We start from the raw sequence: 18197 nt of genomic DNA on the forward strand, positions 1-18197 counted from the left end.
TTAGTTTCTCGTCATGTTTTCTGTATGTGCAGAACTGTAATTTGTTTTTTTTGTAATAGTATCCATTTTAAAGCTTATTTCTTTGTATTTTGTGTAACTATTTTTGCATTTTAGTTGATTTATATTTTTAATAATGCTTTCTGTATTCGCAAGTTGTTTTCTATGTTTAAAAAGGAATATTTCCAAAATTTTCTGATTGATTCTTTTTAGTTTTTTAAAAAGACTTTTTGCATTTACCCTTTTTTGGAAGTTTTCTGTATTTTCAGGTTGCTACCATTTTAGTAATATTTTCTGTGTTTGCAGCTTGTCTCTGGATTTTTAGCATGTTTTCATCATTTGCAGTTTCTTCAGCTTTGTTTTGCTAATATTTTCTGTATTTTCAGCTATTTATTTCGATTTTTTTGTCATGTTTAGAAGATTTGAAGACGGTTTTTAAAAATATTTTTCATAATATTTCATGTATTTACATTTTCAGAGTCTAACTTTGTTTAATATTTTCTGTATTTTCAGCTTGTTTCTGTGTTTTGGAGACAGGTATTGTCTCTGTGCTTGAGGGAATTGAGATCTAAGGTTCACAATACATTCCATTTTCTTTCTTTTATTTCAACAGATTAAATTAAATTTATTTATTTTCGTTTATTTCGTTGAATTTTAGAAATCAAAGAGAACATCAAATAAACATATAAGTCTCTTGAATCTTTAAAATATTTCATATAATTATAAATTAAGGCTTTGCAGGCTCCTCCCTCCTTCCACGCTCCCGTCTCTCTTCCGGTTGTACGTAATGACGCCAGGGAACGTCCAGAACGTCCTTCCCGGCGTAACGCGTCATATCTTCCAACTCAACCGCCGCTTCCTGGCCGGCCCAGGCAGCCGCCTCAGGCCCCGCTCCTCAAAGATCCGCTATCCGCCTATTATTACTCCCTCTCCCCGACGGAAGAAGCCCCAGCCCGGCTCCAGGAGAGAGGAGCTGCCGCCGACATGAGTGAATGAAGCGGCTGAACCCCGCAGAACCTCCGCTGAAGTCCCGGGACTCGCTGCTCGGTGAGTGTCTGTGAGTTGATGTTGGAGAGTTAACGGCTCCTCAGGAACACTGAACTGATTTGTTGTGTCTCTGCTGGAAAACTGCTGGCAGCTGCTGAAATGTTAAATTTTAAAATGAAAATTCATTGTTTTCTGTCTTTCCAAGTAAATCTCAGCCAGATTCTGTGTTGTGGGTGAGATTTGTTGTTGTTCAAATATCCTGGACTTGTGTTTTTTTGTGTGTCTGTCAGACTTGGCCCTCACCTGCTGCCACTCATTTATCCACTGTGATCTAATTAAAGCCTCGTTTTCCTGCTTACACACCCTGCAGCTCCAACACAGCCAAACACAGCCATTCATGGACAGGGAAAGGGCAGAAAACCTTTTTAACTTGATTTAGAAATGAGTTTAAGAATTATTTACCCAACAGCCAATAGCAGAAGTGCTTTGATTAGGATTTTGTGTCTCATCTATTGAGGATCTGGTTGTCAGATTCGACATTTAGTGATTTTCTTATAATCTGTAGTCCTTTTAAACAGATTCCCAATAAAATTAATTGCAACAACAAGAGAGTCTGTGTTGGGAAAACAGGCAACCAGAATTAAGTAACTGAAAGACAGCCTGTACAGTTTTTGTTTTTAAAAAAATGCATTTCTTTCTGTATAGGCATCAGAGAATCCTCCTCTCTGTATATTCAAGAAATCCATAAAGATGCATCTTTTTAACACTGCCTATAATTAATGATGCTCCCTTCTCCACTGTATTCTATATTTATTTTTTATTTTTATTTTGGTGTGTGTTCCTACCTACTTTGTCAAGCATCTTTGAGTATCTTAGTGCTATGTAAGTATTATTATTATTATTATTATTATTAATATGTACAACTTATTTTCAACAGTAAATAGGTACTTTATAGATCCTGAGGGAAATTCAAGAAACCAGCAGCATATTAAATATACAGAAATAAGAGATATTTTTAAAAATATATATATAAAGGCATGATTATGCACATAATGTAAAACCAATTCTTAGTTTTTTAAAAATTGTTGACATATTGAGCAGAGCTGATGCAGAAATTAATGATTATTTTCACTCGACAGATGTCTTTTGTCCACAACCTCAAAAATATTCAGTGTAATGTCACAGAGGAGGAAAGAAACCAGAAAATATTCACATTTAAAAATCATACAATTTTTGACTATTTCTGCCTAAAAAAATTACACAAATCAATTGACCGGTTATTGAGATTGATGATTCTTTTAATAGCAGACATCTAAGCGATTAATCAGTCAGTTGTTGCAGCTCTATTGATTATATGTCGCATGTAAAAGCCAGTCAAGACTAAAAACTACATTTTGACCTCAACATTTATATAGATCAGCTCCAAATATCTGTTTTCAGTCAAGTTGAGTTGCACTTTTAAGAACATTTTGTCAACCCCTATTTTTATTTATTTGTTTGTGACACTGTAGGTTGTTTGTTTAGTCAATTTGGTCTCAGTATCCCAGACTTTTTTTTAAATATATGCTTGGATGTTTTTATTTTTTCTTTGTGTTTCTTGCAGCCTGGCAGTTGTTGCATTTTTTGCATGATAACGTTAGCTGCAACAATTAATCAATTAACTGATAAGATGTCAGCTAATGAAACAGTCACCGCCCATGTTGACAACCGATTCATCAATTTAAGTCATTTTAAAGTTAATTCTCTCATTGTAGCTTCTTAAATGGGAACCACTGAATGACATTTTATTTTACATTTTATGGACCAAACAATGCATTCAATCAAAATAAATACAATATGATTTTTTTCTGTCTTTCTTTTTTTTTGTAGCATATTGTTCAGCACTGGTTTATAATCTAAAGTTGATAGTGCTGCAACAAACAACTGTTTTCATTATCGTAATCTTTATTATCCTTTTTTTTTCTCTTGATTAATCAATGAGTAGTTTGGTCCAATCTCGAGATGTCTTGTTTTGTTCACAACCCAAAGCTATTCAGTTTACTGTCATAGGGGAGGACAAAAACCAGAAAATATTAACATTTAAGAAGCAAGAATTTGAGAATTTGTGTTTTTATTTGCTTTTAAAATTACTGAAATTGCTAAGTTTGGTTGTAAAATTGTTGGTTGTCAGGATAGTCGATTTACAAATTAAGGGGAGAAAAAGCCACAACTGTGAGACAACAAGAACCACAAAGAAATAATAAAAGCATTTAAAGATTGAAATTGAAATAATTCAATGCAAATTTACATTAAGAGAGATCAAATGTCATATTTCTTAAATCATTTACATACTGAGACTAAATTAGCTGAGCAAATGACCAGTGAGGTGACAACAATTATATCATAAAACCTCCAAATGCTGAACTTTTCTATTTGGTGTTCTGTGGAAAATTCCTGTTTATAAGGTGAAGTTTATATAGCTGACTTCTAATCAATGAAAGAACCTAAAGGAGAAGTCTAGCTGCTTTTCTACTTTAGGATTACAATGACCTGGATGACTGAGAATCTACACAAACAATCGACTAAATAATTGCAACTCTAAAAGTTGAATAAATAAGATGAAATAAATGACATTCTGAACATTGTGGTGCTGTGTTGGCAGTGTGAGGCCGGAGCGAGGAGCAGCCTGAGGCGCAGCGACCGTGGTGATGGTGTTGGATTCAGGGGAAGTCTTCATGGATCAGGTTGAGGGTGAAAGCGTCGGGGATCTGTTGGAGCCAGATGTCCGAGCAGATCCACCCAAAACCTCGGGCAGCTCCTCCACGAAGCCCAGAGCTCCGGTGAAAAGGAGCACCAAGAGGGAGAAGGTTTCCCACAACGGACTGCCAGCCCAGACGTGCAGCAGCCAGGCGGTGGAGAGGAGGTCGTCGTCTCTGAAATGTTCGGCTACACCCAGACCGCCGCTGCGCCGCCCCCTCAGCCTGGAGGTGACGCCTCAGCGGCTGCGAGGCTCCCAGGACCTCACGGCCGAGCGGAGGATCCTGCAGCCTCCGTGGCGCAGCGGTACAGCCGCCCCGTCGCCGCCGGCTCGCAGCCTGACCAGCCCCAGCCTGGGAGCCGGCGGCTGGATGCGGCGCAGCGAAAGCACCTGCTCCGTCAACTACTCCCTGGGGCTCAGAGGTGGCAGAGGGCAGATGAGACCCGCCACCTCCCTGCCACACATAGCTAAAGGTGTCAGCACCTCGTCCCTCCCCACCACGGCCAGGCCCTGTCTGCTCGTCGCCCTCAGACCGCTGAACCTGGAGCAGGAGAAGCAGGCGTTCTTCCAGGCCGACTACAAGTACGAGCCTCAGTTTGAGTACGCTCAGCCGGAACCGAGGAGCGTCCTGGACAAGTACAGGGAGGGATCAGGCCTCTTCCTGGAGCAGGTACGTCTGCAAAAAAACTGCTGCTAAAGCTCACTGTAGGAAGCAAGATTAATGTGTTGAGTTTCCAACCTACTGGGTCACCATGGTAACTGATGCTGCACAGCTCTGTTCAAAGTTTGGGATTTAAATCAGCTGCTTTGACGTATTAGTCTCCTGATGATTCTGTTAGTGATGCAGATTCTCAGTTGAGGAAATATGTTAAATCTGCAAACATACTGAGCTATATGTCAGTAATCAAACTGAACAAAGCCGTGCAGTAATGCAGAAAATCATGTGTAATTACACTACTGTTCAAAGGTTTGGGGTCACCGAGACAATTTCATCTTTTGCATGAAAACGCACTTTTATTCATATGTTAACATAATTGCACAAGGGTTTTCTAATCATTAATTAGCCTTTCAGCACCATTAGCTAACACAATGTAGCATTAGAACACAGGAGTGATGGTTGCTGGAAATGTTCCTCTGTACCTCTATGGAGATATTCCATTAAAAATCAGCTGTTTCCACCTAGAATAGTCATTTACCACATTAACAATGTCTAGACTGTATTTCTGATTAATTTAATGTTATCTTCATTGAAAAAAAAAATGCTTTTCTTTAAAAATAAGGACAAACTTTTGAACGGTAGGGTAGGGTATGATTAGCTGCCAAGTCCATTTTTCTCTGTTAATGTTGCAGCTAATAGAGCACAGATTAGAAAATTGGTGAGTCTAACAGTGTTTATCAGAGAATATTCAATAAATAACACTCATTTTAATTTGATGTGGCCAAAAGCTCAAGTGATATCCTGCATTATGGGACAGCGTCAGGCCTAAATGCGCTTCTTCAGTGTCATGTTTGAATGTGTGAAGCTTAAAGTTGAACAGTTTTAATGAGCAGCTGTCATTTTAGAAATAAGCGTCACTGAGTGGTAAACTAAATAAATGATTTGACATAATTAACAGTTTTCTACCAACATTCCTCTACTTGCATCATTTGCAGTCGCAGCACTTTTTACCATCAAAAAATTTCATAGTTCTTTGTAGTTCTCCATTATAACAACCAGTTCCTCGTGGCTGAAGGAGGTTGGTCCATTTTGTGCAGAAGAAGCGTTAAATTTATTTTTTATTTTTTTGTTAACGCACACACAGTCTGAAACGGAAAATCCGGTTAACACTTGATATTGTCCATCATGATACCTCTAATTTCTGACTGGAGTTTTAGGTTTTGTTTAGCTGACTATGTTGAACTTCTTCACAGCTGATGATGATGATGATGATGATGTTTGTGTTTGACGGCAGGCCGTTGGGATCATGGAGTGCGTCCTGAGGAAGTTTGGCTCCTACGAGAACTTCGAGGAGGTGACCGGTGGCAGCGTTCTGCCTAAAAGTCAGGTGTGGGCGGCTGTTCGTAAATACCTGCAGAAAGAAGGCTGCGTGGGGGAGGTGAGTTCAGCTTAGATTGAACTAGTTTGGCTTTTAGTCTCATTATTCTGGTTTATTTCTCATCACCTGCTGACTGTGGTGATGGCTGCGTGTCCTCAGGTTGTCGTCCGTCTGTCCGATGAACTGCTGTCCCAGGCCGTGATGGTGGTGGAAAGCTGTCGCCCCACTCTGACCATCAACCTGGCCGGAGCTCGGCAGTACTGGCTGGAGGGGATGCTGAGGCATGAGATTGGTATGCTGCCGCTCACACACTCCGGCTGCCTGGAGGAGTCTTTCCTCCCAGATCATTAAATACATGCAGCTTTTATACTGCAGCAGAAAATAGGTCAGGAGCAGCTGATGTGTCACAGATCAGTTTCATGAGCTTACAAGTCAAATCACTGGTTTTGATTTGAGTCTGAATATGAAGAAGAGTGTTTTCATTTTACTGCAAGTCTGTAATGAGGTAACCTTGTGGATATTTTCACACATACAGAACAAAACCTCTCAAATAGAAGGCAATTTCAAAACATGGTGAGATATGTTAGTTACATGAACCGTAACCTAATTCATCCTAATTAGTTTTTATTTGATTTATTATCATGTTGTTAAACACACTCAAGCTCCTCAACGTCCAAAGTTACATAAAATTTAAGCTGCAATTATTAAGTGATTAGTGTCAAATAATTAGTACTCTGATAATCGACTAATTTATTTGAGCAATTCTTTAAGCAGTGAATGTCAAAATCCTGATTCCAGCTTTTTATATGCAGTTTTTTTGCCTCCTCCTGTGGCTGTAAACTGAACACCCATGGGTTGTGAACAAAACTAAAAGTAATCGTAAAAATATACTTAATTATAAGACATTGTCATATTTAAATGCACTTCTTGAATATCATATTTAACCCTTGTAATGTCCTCCCAGTTGGTCAAAATGACCCCGCCTGGTTTGATTGTTATTCAGAGCATATAGTATAAATTGCCAATCAATTCTGCGTTACGCCGTTAGTGTTACTTCAGTCCAACCCATTACCACAATTTTTTCCCTTCGTTTTGGAATTTAGGGCCAAAACGACCTTGTTACATGTAAGAATACGACAGCAAAAGATTTTACTTGGGGTTAGAATGACCCCAAGGACAACACGAGGGTTAAACGTATGAAGTTTAAAAGTTCAGAGTTTTCTAATGTGCAGCTGTCATGTTAGAAATATGCAGCTGCACTGAGAGTCACTGAGTGGTAAACTAAACACATTAAATTACATCAGAAATGTTTTTATACCAACATTTTTCTCTTGCATTATTTGCAGTAGCAGCTTTTTTTTTTTTAAATCATAATACACATTTAGTTTCTTCGTAGTTCTGGATTATGACAACCTGCTCCTCTTGAGTGACGTAGGCGGCACACGATTGGTCCATCTTGTGCAGAAGAAGAATCGCATGATGCATTTAATGTCCCGCACAGATTCTGAAATAGAAAACCTGGTTAAGAAATTACTGTAAGTTGATAACCACTGTTGTTGTGAAATCTGTTGTCTCTTTAGGTTTTGTTAAGCCTGTTAAAATAAAGAAAGCCTGGTTATGTTAAACTTACTTCCTGGTAAATTCCTCACAAGTTGTAGTGGGAGTGTACGAAAACAAGACTGCAAAATGTGAACAAAAAAAAGCAAAGGTAATGTGGAAAAAGCAGAAATGTCAAAGATTTCTTCGTAGTACTTTTCTTTTTATTTGTTATATGAAGATAATTACGAGTAAAATTTCCTGTTCTGCTGTTCTTGTGCAATAACAAGAGTAATGTAAAAATTATGCTATTGGAAAAGTATTAAGATCATTAAAGTTGTAATATGCTTTGGAATTGTAATAATTTGCATTTTTTAACTTTAATAAAAGAAATCGTCCCACAATAATGTCAAGAAAACCTAGGTAGCAACAAGTCCAGATCACTGCGTCCACTGTGTGTTCCCTGCTATTAAATATTAATAGTAATTCCATAAAGCTATAATATTTATGGCTATTGAAGCTAAGAGGTGCCATAAATGAGGCGCTTAGTCAACATTCAGCCTCACAAAGCTTCACAACTGGTTGGAGCTTTCATTGTGGGTCCAGACATAACAGATGAAGGCTTAAATGGGCCCAGAGGGCAAACAAAAGAGAAAAGCTTGTAACCTATTCACCTTGTAACACGTGTTAAAAGGTAAATCTTTCCAACCAGGGTTTGACAATCAACATAATAGATGGTGTCGTCACAACCAACGTTTCTTTTCCCCTCAGGCACACATTACCTGCGAGGTGTGAACAACAACCTGCAGCCGTGGGCCACCACAGACGGCAGGAAGCAGTTCGGCCTGAAACCGGCCAATCCCACGGAGGAGGGCCTGGCCAGCCTTCACAGCGTGTTGCTACGGAAACAGCCGTACCTGTGGCGCGCCGCTCTGCTGTACTACACGGTGTACCACGCCACCAGCATGAGCTTCAGCCAGCTCTTCAGCCACATCGCTCGCTTCGTCCAGGACCCCGACGTCCGCTGGGAGTACTGCCTGAGGGCCAAGAGGGGACAGACGGACACATCGCAGCCCGGTGAGCACAGCAGCCACTTTATTAGGGACACCTGTACAGTTTGAGGCACTGCAGTCCACTAGGAGTAGAACCATTATCAGTCTGACTGATTATTGTGGCCGATATTTTGCTATGTTTTTCCCGATTACTAGTATTTGTATTTTTATGGCTAATTACTGATACATTAAATGCTCTACTTCAGGTCTGATCAGCCTCCTCTCTCTGTCTGTTGTCTCTCTGTGGTCTCAGAAATGTCTCTCAAGCAGAAACGCAAGCCGATGCCACAAACCAGGAAATTAGCTTCTCTCACAGTTGCTAAGGCTATGCTAACAGCTAGCGGCTAAGTTAGAAGGCAGCCACAGGTTAACCTGAAACAGAGTCTGGAAAACAATAATTAATAACTCTTTAAGATGTGGACCTTAGTGGATGATAAAAGTGATTGAACAGTAAAATATTAAGAATATAGAGAATGAACTGCAGGAGACAAACTGATCGATCTCAGTTGATCCCACATAAACAGATTAGAGCATCCTAATTTAATCACTCCTGTTTCTATTTTACATATTCAGTTGTAGTCACCCTTATTAATGAAGAAGTCTAGTTATGAATGACAGGTTATCTGCTATCACATGCTATTAAAACATTACATTTAATGTATATCAGCTCCAATTATAATTTTTTTTTAGATTATTAGTCTTTCCTGAGTACCAATAATCGATATCGACCCTACAAAAGACATATCTGTCGGTCTCTGGTACACCTGTACAGTCTCAGACACTGCAGTCCACCATAGGATACCTGCATTACTGTGCTTCCTGTCAGGTTTTTAGCAAATCTTTAAACATCTTCAATTCATTTTTCCTTCTCCTCAAAAACCAAAATCCTTGAATCCCTGTTTATAAATGATACAGGCAGCAAACAAGATTAGAGTTGTTGTAGTATTTTCAAATACTTGAAATCTGAAAGTGTCATATGTTGAAACTATCCTTTTTTGGTACATTTGAAAGCCTTGTGCAATATATTTTTTTCTACCTATACTGTACTAGAATATGGGCAATGTTGTTATTTTTCTACTTGCGGACAAATCTGTGCAATATTGGTACTTCTCTATCAGTGTTTTATATTCATGAAAGAATCTGTGCAATATCTCATCTGAGAGCCAATTTTGAAAAGTGAGGACTTGTAGCAGATGAAGTTTGCAGCTTTTATTTTGAACTTCTCTGTGTGCTTCTGTCTCAGGCTGCTTCAGCAAAGATCAGGTTTATCTGGACGGGATCCTCCGGATTCTTCGGCATCGAAGGAACATCGACTTCAAGATGTTGACTTCTTTAGGAAAGGTCAGTGTGGACACCTGCTAATAACAGCCTTTATTATTATTGTTATTATTATTATTATTATTATTATTATTATTATTATTATTATTATTATTATTATTATTATTATTATTATTATTATTATTGTTAGCAGATGCTCACAGTGTGTTTACAGGTAGAAATAAGTTGGTTGGTATGTAAACAAGACAAACTAAATGACGTTAATGTTCATTTGTAAGTAATATAAATAAAACAGAAGCACAGACGCAGATGTGATGTATTTGCAGTCTGCTGCATACAGGGCTTCTGAGGGCTGAAGGAAAGAAACACACCACACTGAGCATATTGATTCGAATGCCTCACCAAAGCTCCTCAAATTTAGCTTTCATTATTTGCAGCTGACTAAAGTTAAAAATGCAGCTGACAAACCTGCAAACTAGTTGCCTTCCAGAGGGTGAAGTGAGTGAATAGTGGGAAGAGCAGTCAGGTCAACTTGTGTTTGCTTCTATCAAGTTTGCTGCTGAGGTTAAGAAGATGTGCTGGCTGGGTGTTTCACTAAAGCAATTCATTTTGAAACCTGTTTAAATGATGGTTTAACTTCAATTTATGTTGCAGTTTATGTTCAGGAATACAGAGCAGCCAAACTTTAACAGTTTTCTCCTTTTTTTTTATACTTTCTTGGTCCCAATGGTCAACAAATTTATTTAGATTTACGTAAACAAACATCTCTACATTGATTAAACTCTCTTTCATTTCAGTTTATATCAGTAAATTTGACTTTGCTAGATGGAGATTAGTTTATAAACGGCAAAGGAACTCTGGAATCAAACTTTTAAATCTAGATTTATTCAATTTAAACCGTATCTTCTCAAATTAAATTTATCTTTGTTGGTGCATCGAAAGTGTTTGAGAAGCTGCTGTTAGTTTAGTATTTTATGCTTATTAATATTTCTAGTTTGATACTGTACTTAGAGTTTTGAATACTCTATTTTTGTAAATACCAGCAATTTTTGCAACTCATTTCTTTGACTAGTGTGATTTGCACATTATTTGCATTTTCTATCTATTGATCCATCGCTCCTGCAATGTTGTGTATTTCACACCAATTTACATGTCTTTGTACCGTGGCTCTGTCCATGAGTAACATTAAAAGTGATGTACGTTTTAAACGTTGCATTCTGTTCATATTTTATGCCTTCACAGGAAGAATTCCCTCATAGTAGTTGGTAGCTATAGTATATTATATATGATAAAGTCAAGCCTGAAATTAATCATACCCCTAGCAAATTTTGACTTAAAGTTACTTTTAAATGTAAATAAAAGCTGAGAAATTTTTTTTCCACAATGATGCCTCTTGTACATCATCTTACTATCTTTTGGGAAACGCCTGTGTCAGTTCCAATCAAAAACAAACTTGCTGGTTGAATAAAAGTAACTTTAAGTCAACATTTTCTAGGGGTATGAATAATTTCAGGCTTGACTGTATGTAGTAATTCCCTCATAGTAAGTGTCTATACCAAATTCTAAACTACAGATCTATTTAAAATGTTTAAATAGCCCATGTCACATTAATAAATGTATGATTAATCCTTAAATGTTTCAGAGAGCAGGGGAAGTGTAGTTTTTAAATTTGGAAATTGGAATATATCCATGTTTAACCACTGCAACCATTAAATGCTGTCTTCACTGCTCTATCAAAAGAAATCATAATTACTGATATTAATTCAACATTTACCACTTAGAACACAAAGCATTAAATAATAAAAAGCTTATTATAAACTAGTCTCTGCATTCAAAGCAGTGGTGGGAAACTAACCTTCACCCTTCATCAGAGGAGCTGTAATCACTGGTAGATCTAAAAATCCATCTCAATAGATACAGGTCAGATTTGACCTGAAATAGCCTCAGTGTACCAAAATGTAGCACCTGTACAAAGCAGAACATTTTTGTGTATTTGGGTCATTTTAGGAAAGGTCATCAGATTTCAGTTTAGGGTGTTTTTTACTGCTTTCAAATGTAAACATGGGTCCAATTTGACGGGAACAGTATGTAAGGGTTAATGACAGAATACACACTGTTGCTTATCCCATGTCTGAAAAGGTCTACTGTCAGAAAGGAGCGGTTTCAGACCGGTGAGTGTTTTCAACAGAGCATGAATCCAGGTGTTTACCTCTGCAGGTGTCTTTCGAAGATGTGGAGAGGCTGCGACATCTGGCGGTGCTGCCCAGGACCAGGATCCCTCACTTCATGCGCGACCAGCAGCGCTACCTGCAACATCTGGACCACATTGTCACCGTCAACGAGCTGGACGACTCGACGCTGGTACACCTGCTGCCCTGATCCGTCCCCTCGTCCCCTACCCACCACCTGAAGCCAAGAAGAAGAACTGGAGGAAGCCAGACTGTATCATGTGGTGCCCCGATTATCTCTTAAAATATCAGTATTATTACTATTACTGCTTTATTCGAGCGTTTTGTTTGTTTTTTTTGTAAAACTTGAATGATACGAACAAAAAGGGACGTACACACTAACACCTCTATCTACATTTTCACTTTTGTGCGATGCATGTTTATGTGGCTTTTCCACAGAGCCGAGTACGGTTCACGTGCGCCCCCCCTCCCTCGCCTTTAATCCCACTATGAAGTTACCTCAATACTGCAACTCTGCAATGTAACCAACATTATATATGTAGACTCATGCATAATCACAGATTCATAATCACTTGCTTACTTTATGCAATTATTTAAGTTTTTTTACTTTAACAGAACAGACTGAATGTCTCTGGTTTTAGCTTTATATCCTGGTTTTTTTTTTGTTTTTTTTTTATTTACAAGACGTTGATTTATGCCTTAGATTGTTTGCATTTTAAGAAGGACACCAAGGACACGACATTTCCAAACCTCCAGGGAATCGGCAGCTGAGGCCATGAATCTTTAAAATACCAAGTGCCAGCGGACTCAGCCGAGTGTTTAGGTTTTCCCCGGGGGAGGATTTCAAATATCAGTGTTATTGGGAAGATAATCAGCTGTGTTGTCTTAACTGTGTCCTTGGTGGCCTTTGAGTATTGATATGCTACTGTGATGTGACCCGAGCGCCCCCCGCTGCGCAGCAACCAAACGTTCCTTTAAAGGAGCCGTGCTACATTTTGGGAAAAGAAGATGATCGTTTATTAGCCTCCTTGCAGAGTTGGATTTGTATCGATTATAATGTCTGTTTTGATCAATATGTAGCTGAAGAAAAGACTAGAAAAGTGGGAAATGACAAACCGGACTGTGCCTGAACTGTAAAAAGAGATTCAGAAAGTGCCCCTTTACTTTTTCTGATTTATTGGGTTGTAGATTGAAATGTTTAAAATCTACCCTCAAAGTACAAGAACAACAGTATTATGTAGTATTAGCTCGCTAGCTGTGTTGCTATCAACATATTTTGGAAAAGGTCAAAGGAAATGGCAAAAAACTGCCTCAATTTCAGTTGCTATGCTCACTTAAAGTGTTTTTTTCACCTTTTCTAACAGTTATTGTGAACCATTGGTGACAGAAACACATTTTCTGAACAAATTCTGACGTAGCAAACTTTTTACTCATCCGTTGTCTTCACCTCTAGAAAGCATGAAATATGCCAATACCAGCTCACGTCAAAGAATAATGACAACTTTTCATGTCAAAAACAATTCCCGAAGACTTTTTTTCCCATTTTTCTTACCTAGATAGCCAAAGATTTATTCTTCTATACTGTTAAAGGTTAGATCAGTTGCCAAATGCGTGGTTTTGTTCTTCCTACTTCTACTCATGTAGCCTCTACTGCCACCTACTGACGACACCACGCGGCCTAGTTTATTTGCTCCAAAACTAGCCTAATTCATGCTATATTTTGTGTCGTTTTTTTGCAAGTAAATCAAACAAACTAAACTTTTCATAGTTAACTCAGAATGTACTGAACCCACTCCTGGATGCTAGCAAAGTCTCAGCTAACGTTAGCGTCTCTATCATGCTCTTTACTGCCGGTGTTGTGAGCTAGCATTCTTTATGTAAAACACACCCTGAAAGCTTTTTCTCTCACAGCGTTAGAAGCTGAAACACCCACACAGCCTTTATGCTAGAATAAAATAGCAGTTAAGTTTTTCTTATCACGCTATGCTTACGTCTCTGTATCTCCATATCTTTTCCATGGATGATTAGCTGGTGAGGAAGCTAACTTTTGGTCTGACACATGTTAGTGTTAGCCTTTTAGCCTGATAGCATGTATGTAGCCATCAAGTGCTTTAACCTTTTTTGTAAACATTCTTTGATTAAATAGTCAGACTGAAGCAAATAAGCTGGAGACTGTTTCCAACCAGTTTATGGAACTTGCCTTAGCTTCACTAGCTAACTACAGCTAGCAACAGTTGTAATTCTAGCAAAAATCACAGACGGTCGCCAAACAGAAATGAGTAGCTGCTTTTTGTGTACGCGTCTGAAATATAGTTGCTTCACAAATTCCAACTTTTGTTTTACTGCTATCATTGTCACTTTAAACTACATTATGTGCTACAAGCTTAGCAACAGTAGCATCCTTCTAAAGGAACTTTGTGGTTCTGACATGGAAAGTTGTGTACATTAAATGCTTTATGTTCAAGTTTTAAGTCATGAGAATACCACTGTTAGACAACAGAAGTGTAGATGGTACCGTGTAAAAGCTACTGAGGCTAATCATTCAGCAAACTAGCGACCAGGTAACCTATTGTGAACCCAAAATGATTGAAATGTACCTAAAGTTGGTGCACTAGGAGTTTAAATAGGGTCTTTTTTGGTTTAGTCCAAATTTTGAATATTGAAAATGTTGTAAATGGATTCAGCATCTTCAGTAATCATGAAATACACTTGAATATTGTCCATATCGGCCAAGTCATTCTGCTAATTAATGCTAACTAATGCTAATCTAAACTAAAACCTGTAACATTTCTTCAGTTACACTACTGGTAAGTTATTCCCCCACATATTTGGTGGATTTATGTGTACAATAATTCCTCAGCCAAGTGGTACACCCAAACATATCCTCCTGTAAATCAGCTGAATCTTGTTTCTACAGCTCAGGCTAACCGTTTCCCCCCGTTTACAGTGTTTAAGCTAACCCAAGTGGTTGCAGCTTTGTATTTATTAAACTACTATGAAGTGATGTCTTATGTAAAACTCTCCAATGGCAGACGAGCGTATTTCCCAAAATGTCGACCTGCTCCTCTGTTAGGTAAAAGTGCCCTAGTGGCATCTTAAACTGCTTTTTTGTGAAGCGGCCAGACATGGAGTCTCTGGCTGAGGAGGCGTCGGTGTTGTGGGCGTGCCTTCGATGGGTGTTAGCGCTCATCTGCTGTAGCTAGCTGTGTGTTTGTAGGCTGCTTTTTACTGTGTTTGACACTTAAAACTCCAGATGTCAGTCAGGGCATTCATTTTGGGCCAAGCTGTCCCCGACAGACGGAAAGAAGACGACTGCGGGCTGAACGGCATCGCAGCGGTAGTCCTAGTTTTTAACTTAAAACACTTGACCAAAATGTGAACTCTACTCCTGTGATGCATTTTGAATACTTGGATTTGAAGATTGACGTGTAATTGAGATTTGTTCTGCTGTGTTTACACTTTCAGCCACTCTGTAAGCAGATAGCATTTTAAATTTGAGCAGGTCGTCATCGTCTGCTGAAGCCACCCAAACGAATGCACCTATTTGTAATGCACGAATGTTGCACAAGTGTTTTATGTTCTGGGAAACACCTTGAATTTCCAGTTTATTTATTAAAATGTACACACACACACACTGAATGAGCTCTCTGGTCTGTTTCAAGATGCAACACAACAAGCCAGAGGTTTCCTGAGAATCATGTTTTTAAGTTTTCTTCAGCTCTCAGCTTAGCCATACATGAAGCAAGACCTCAGTAAAATGGCCGCCAACTCTTCTGGTAAATATCTGCTCTTCAGCAGGGATTGAAATCTAGAAAGTGTCTGAGGGATTTTATCCAGTCAATTGTGGTTTACTGCCATGGCAGATTGGGCAGTTTCAAAAAGTGACTGCTGATTCACTACATGCATTACGTAGAAGACGATCTTGATGAAATTTTAAACCTTCTGACTGTAGCTTGTGGTCATAGAAGTCTTTCTGTTAATCTGTCTCTGCAGCTCCATCTCTTTGGAACTTCGTATGGGTCATTCCTGAATTGGAGGACATTTTACGTCCCACCCATCAAATTTCAAATAATCCATGTACAAAATACTAAAAACATGCAGTTGTAGAAAGACTAGGAGAAAAGAATGTTTGAAAATGTTTTTTAAAAAACCAAATAAGTCTTAAGTTCCCCCTAAAATACAATTTTTTTCTTGTCCCACCCCCACCTTTTGTCTCTTGAAATTGTGGGAATCTTTTTTTCATCAACATATTTTAAATAAAAATTATGCATGGAACGTATGTCCTACAACAACCCTGTTAGCAGAACCTTTTTACCTGGTAGAAGAAGAAGAAGAAAACAGTGAATCAAACAATATGCTGGAATTAACATCATCAAACAGTTTTCCAAAATAATGGATAGAGCAAAGGTTTGTCCTCTCTTCTGTTTTTTATATTTTAATAACATTATCGGTCTTGATTGAATGTCTCACTCTACCTCATTATCGGGATCAGACTAATTCTTTATCCTTTTTTTTCCTGTTTTCCATCAGTCGGTTTGTCCTCTTGGTCAGCAGAAACATCTAGATAAATATCTAGTTTCTACTCCTGAGAAAAAGCTAACATCAGCATGGATTAGCAACCCTGTTACTGTGACTAGAGTAGGGTTAGCAAACAACAAATAAAACATGGAATAAAAATGTCTTAAGCTGAGCCAATCAAGCCTTTGATAGTTTATTTCCTAATATTGATGAATATGTAGCAGAAAATTGTAGAAGAGAAGGCTAATTTTTCAAAAATTTTGAAGCCCAAATGTCCTCCAATTCTGGAATGACCCATTTAGACCAGTTAGCTCAGTAGAAACCCGGGGAAGGTGCGAGATGACGCAAAAGTCACAGTTTGAAATGACAAATATTTCAGTGCCAATGAAATCACAATCTGATGGTAACCTCAAACAGTGTTCATTTTGGACAGTTTGGTCAATATTTATGTAATACTTCTGTCACTGAAATGGGAAATGCTCTTTTAAGAAGCATTTTACATTGAATTTTTTATACAAAGTTACTTCTAAAATGTTGAATACAATCTTCGTAATTTTTCCCCTTATGGTTATTGTCAAATACTAATATTATAGTTCCATTTGCATTTTTTTTTTTATAACTCCAAGTTGTATTTTCTATTCTGTCAGTGCTCTTTCCCCCCAATAGTACTGCCCTTGGCTCAGCTAGCTGGGAGCATAAAAGATACTAGGGCAGGGGTCACCAACACTGTTCCCTCTAAGCTGCGCGCGTGCGCAATTGCACACTGCTGACACGGTCACAGAAAATCTGCTGCGCACAAAAAAAAAAAAATCCAACCTAAATTGTAAATAAAATAAACACGTAACAATTCATTCTGTGCTATTTTTCAGTGTGAGTCAGTGAGTGACCGGTGACTGGCTGCTGCAGCCAATGATGCGATTCACATACGTATTTACCATAGACTGTATATAATGGTATTTACGCAGCTAATTAACGTCAGGCGTCCTTATGTGCAGCCACCATTGTTGTCATAGATATGAATGAGTAGATAGGACACGCCCCTTTGAGCTGCGTGCTACAGCGAGGCTAAGCTAGTGGGAGCAAAGTTTCAGTGCATTCCGTTGATGTAGACGAAAACGGAAACAACAAGAATGCCGGCTCACTGTGCTGCATACAGTTACACACTGCATCGTACGATTGAGACAAGGAAACTTGGAATGACTTTTCATAGGTAAGGATAGTTTTTGGCTCTTTTTTCATTATGAAATCTTGTTGAGAGCTTCCAGTCTGTGAGAGCTAACTAGTTAGCCACTAGCAAAACGCTAAGGCGAGCTAGCAGCTTGACAACCAAATACCAGATGATTAATAGAGCTGTAGTATAGTTGTACAAGCAGTAGTAGTAATACTAAATGTACAAGCAGCAGTAGTAGTATAAAATAGCTGTTAGAGTCGTAGAAGTAGTGTCAGCATTTGTAATAGTACAGTAGTTATAAAGCCTAACTCATGTATATCCAGATTACCATCTATGTTCTTCCTCCAAACCCATTTTATGATTGGGATTACAGGCAGTTCTTTACGACTGCTCTCAAATAATTGAAATGTTACTAAACAAGGTTATACTTATCAAATTAAATAGCTCTGGTCTCCAGTATATTGGCGAATTCGGTTCTTTGTACTTAATTTATTAGCATGATTTCTTTCTAATATGTTGTGTACAGACTTAATTACTTCTCTGTCTACTTTTCTTACTCCATGTAGGTTTCCCAGAGACTATGGGTTGAGGAGGAAGTGGAAGTTTGTCGGCTTAGACCTGGTGTCATTCCATCAGTGTTAAACTTCCCGGCTCATCTTGGAAGAGTACGTGCCAGAAAGACCACGACCAAGCAGC

General features: G+C 38.5%; 1 protein-coding gene across 1 annotated transcript; it reads left to right on the forward strand.

Moving 5' to 3' along the window:
* Positions 1 to 831: 831 nt before the first annotated feature.
* Positions 832 to 15451, forward strand: kiaa0895l. The gene is made up of 7 exons (XM_023279287.3): positions 832 to 1044; positions 3626 to 4391; positions 5674 to 5817; positions 5917 to 6049; positions 8065 to 8370; positions 9589 to 9686; positions 11841 to 15451. The coding sequence occupies exons 2-7, from the start codon at positions 3672 to 3674 to the stop codon at positions 12000 to 12002; spliced, it is 1563 nt and encodes a 520-aa protein (XP_023135055.1). The 5' UTR covers positions 832 to 1044; positions 3626 to 3671; the 3' UTR covers positions 12003 to 15451.
* Positions 15452 to 18197: the final 2746 nt, after the last annotated feature.

The sequence above is a fragment of the Amphiprion ocellaris genome, chromosome 1 (genome assembly GCF_022539595.1).
Source record: "Amphiprion ocellaris isolate individual 3 ecotype Okinawa chromosome 1, ASM2253959v1, whole genome shotgun sequence".
NCBI lineage: Eukaryota > Metazoa > Chordata > Actinopteri > Pomacentridae > Amphiprion > Amphiprion ocellaris.

Coding starts and splice junctions, on each gene's coding strand:
- kiaa0895l (XM_023279287.3), top strand. CDS start 3,672: ATGGTGTTGGATTCAGGGGAAGTCTTCATGGATCAGGTTGAGGGTGAA. Junction 5,818..5,916: donor AAGAAGGCTGCGTGGGGGAG/GTGAGTTCAGCT, acceptor GCGTGTCCTCAG/GTTGTCGTCCGTCTGTCCGA. Junction 6,050..8,064: donor GATGCTGAGGCATGAGATTG/GTATGCTGCCGC, acceptor TTTTCCCCTCAG/GCACACATTACCTGCGAGGT.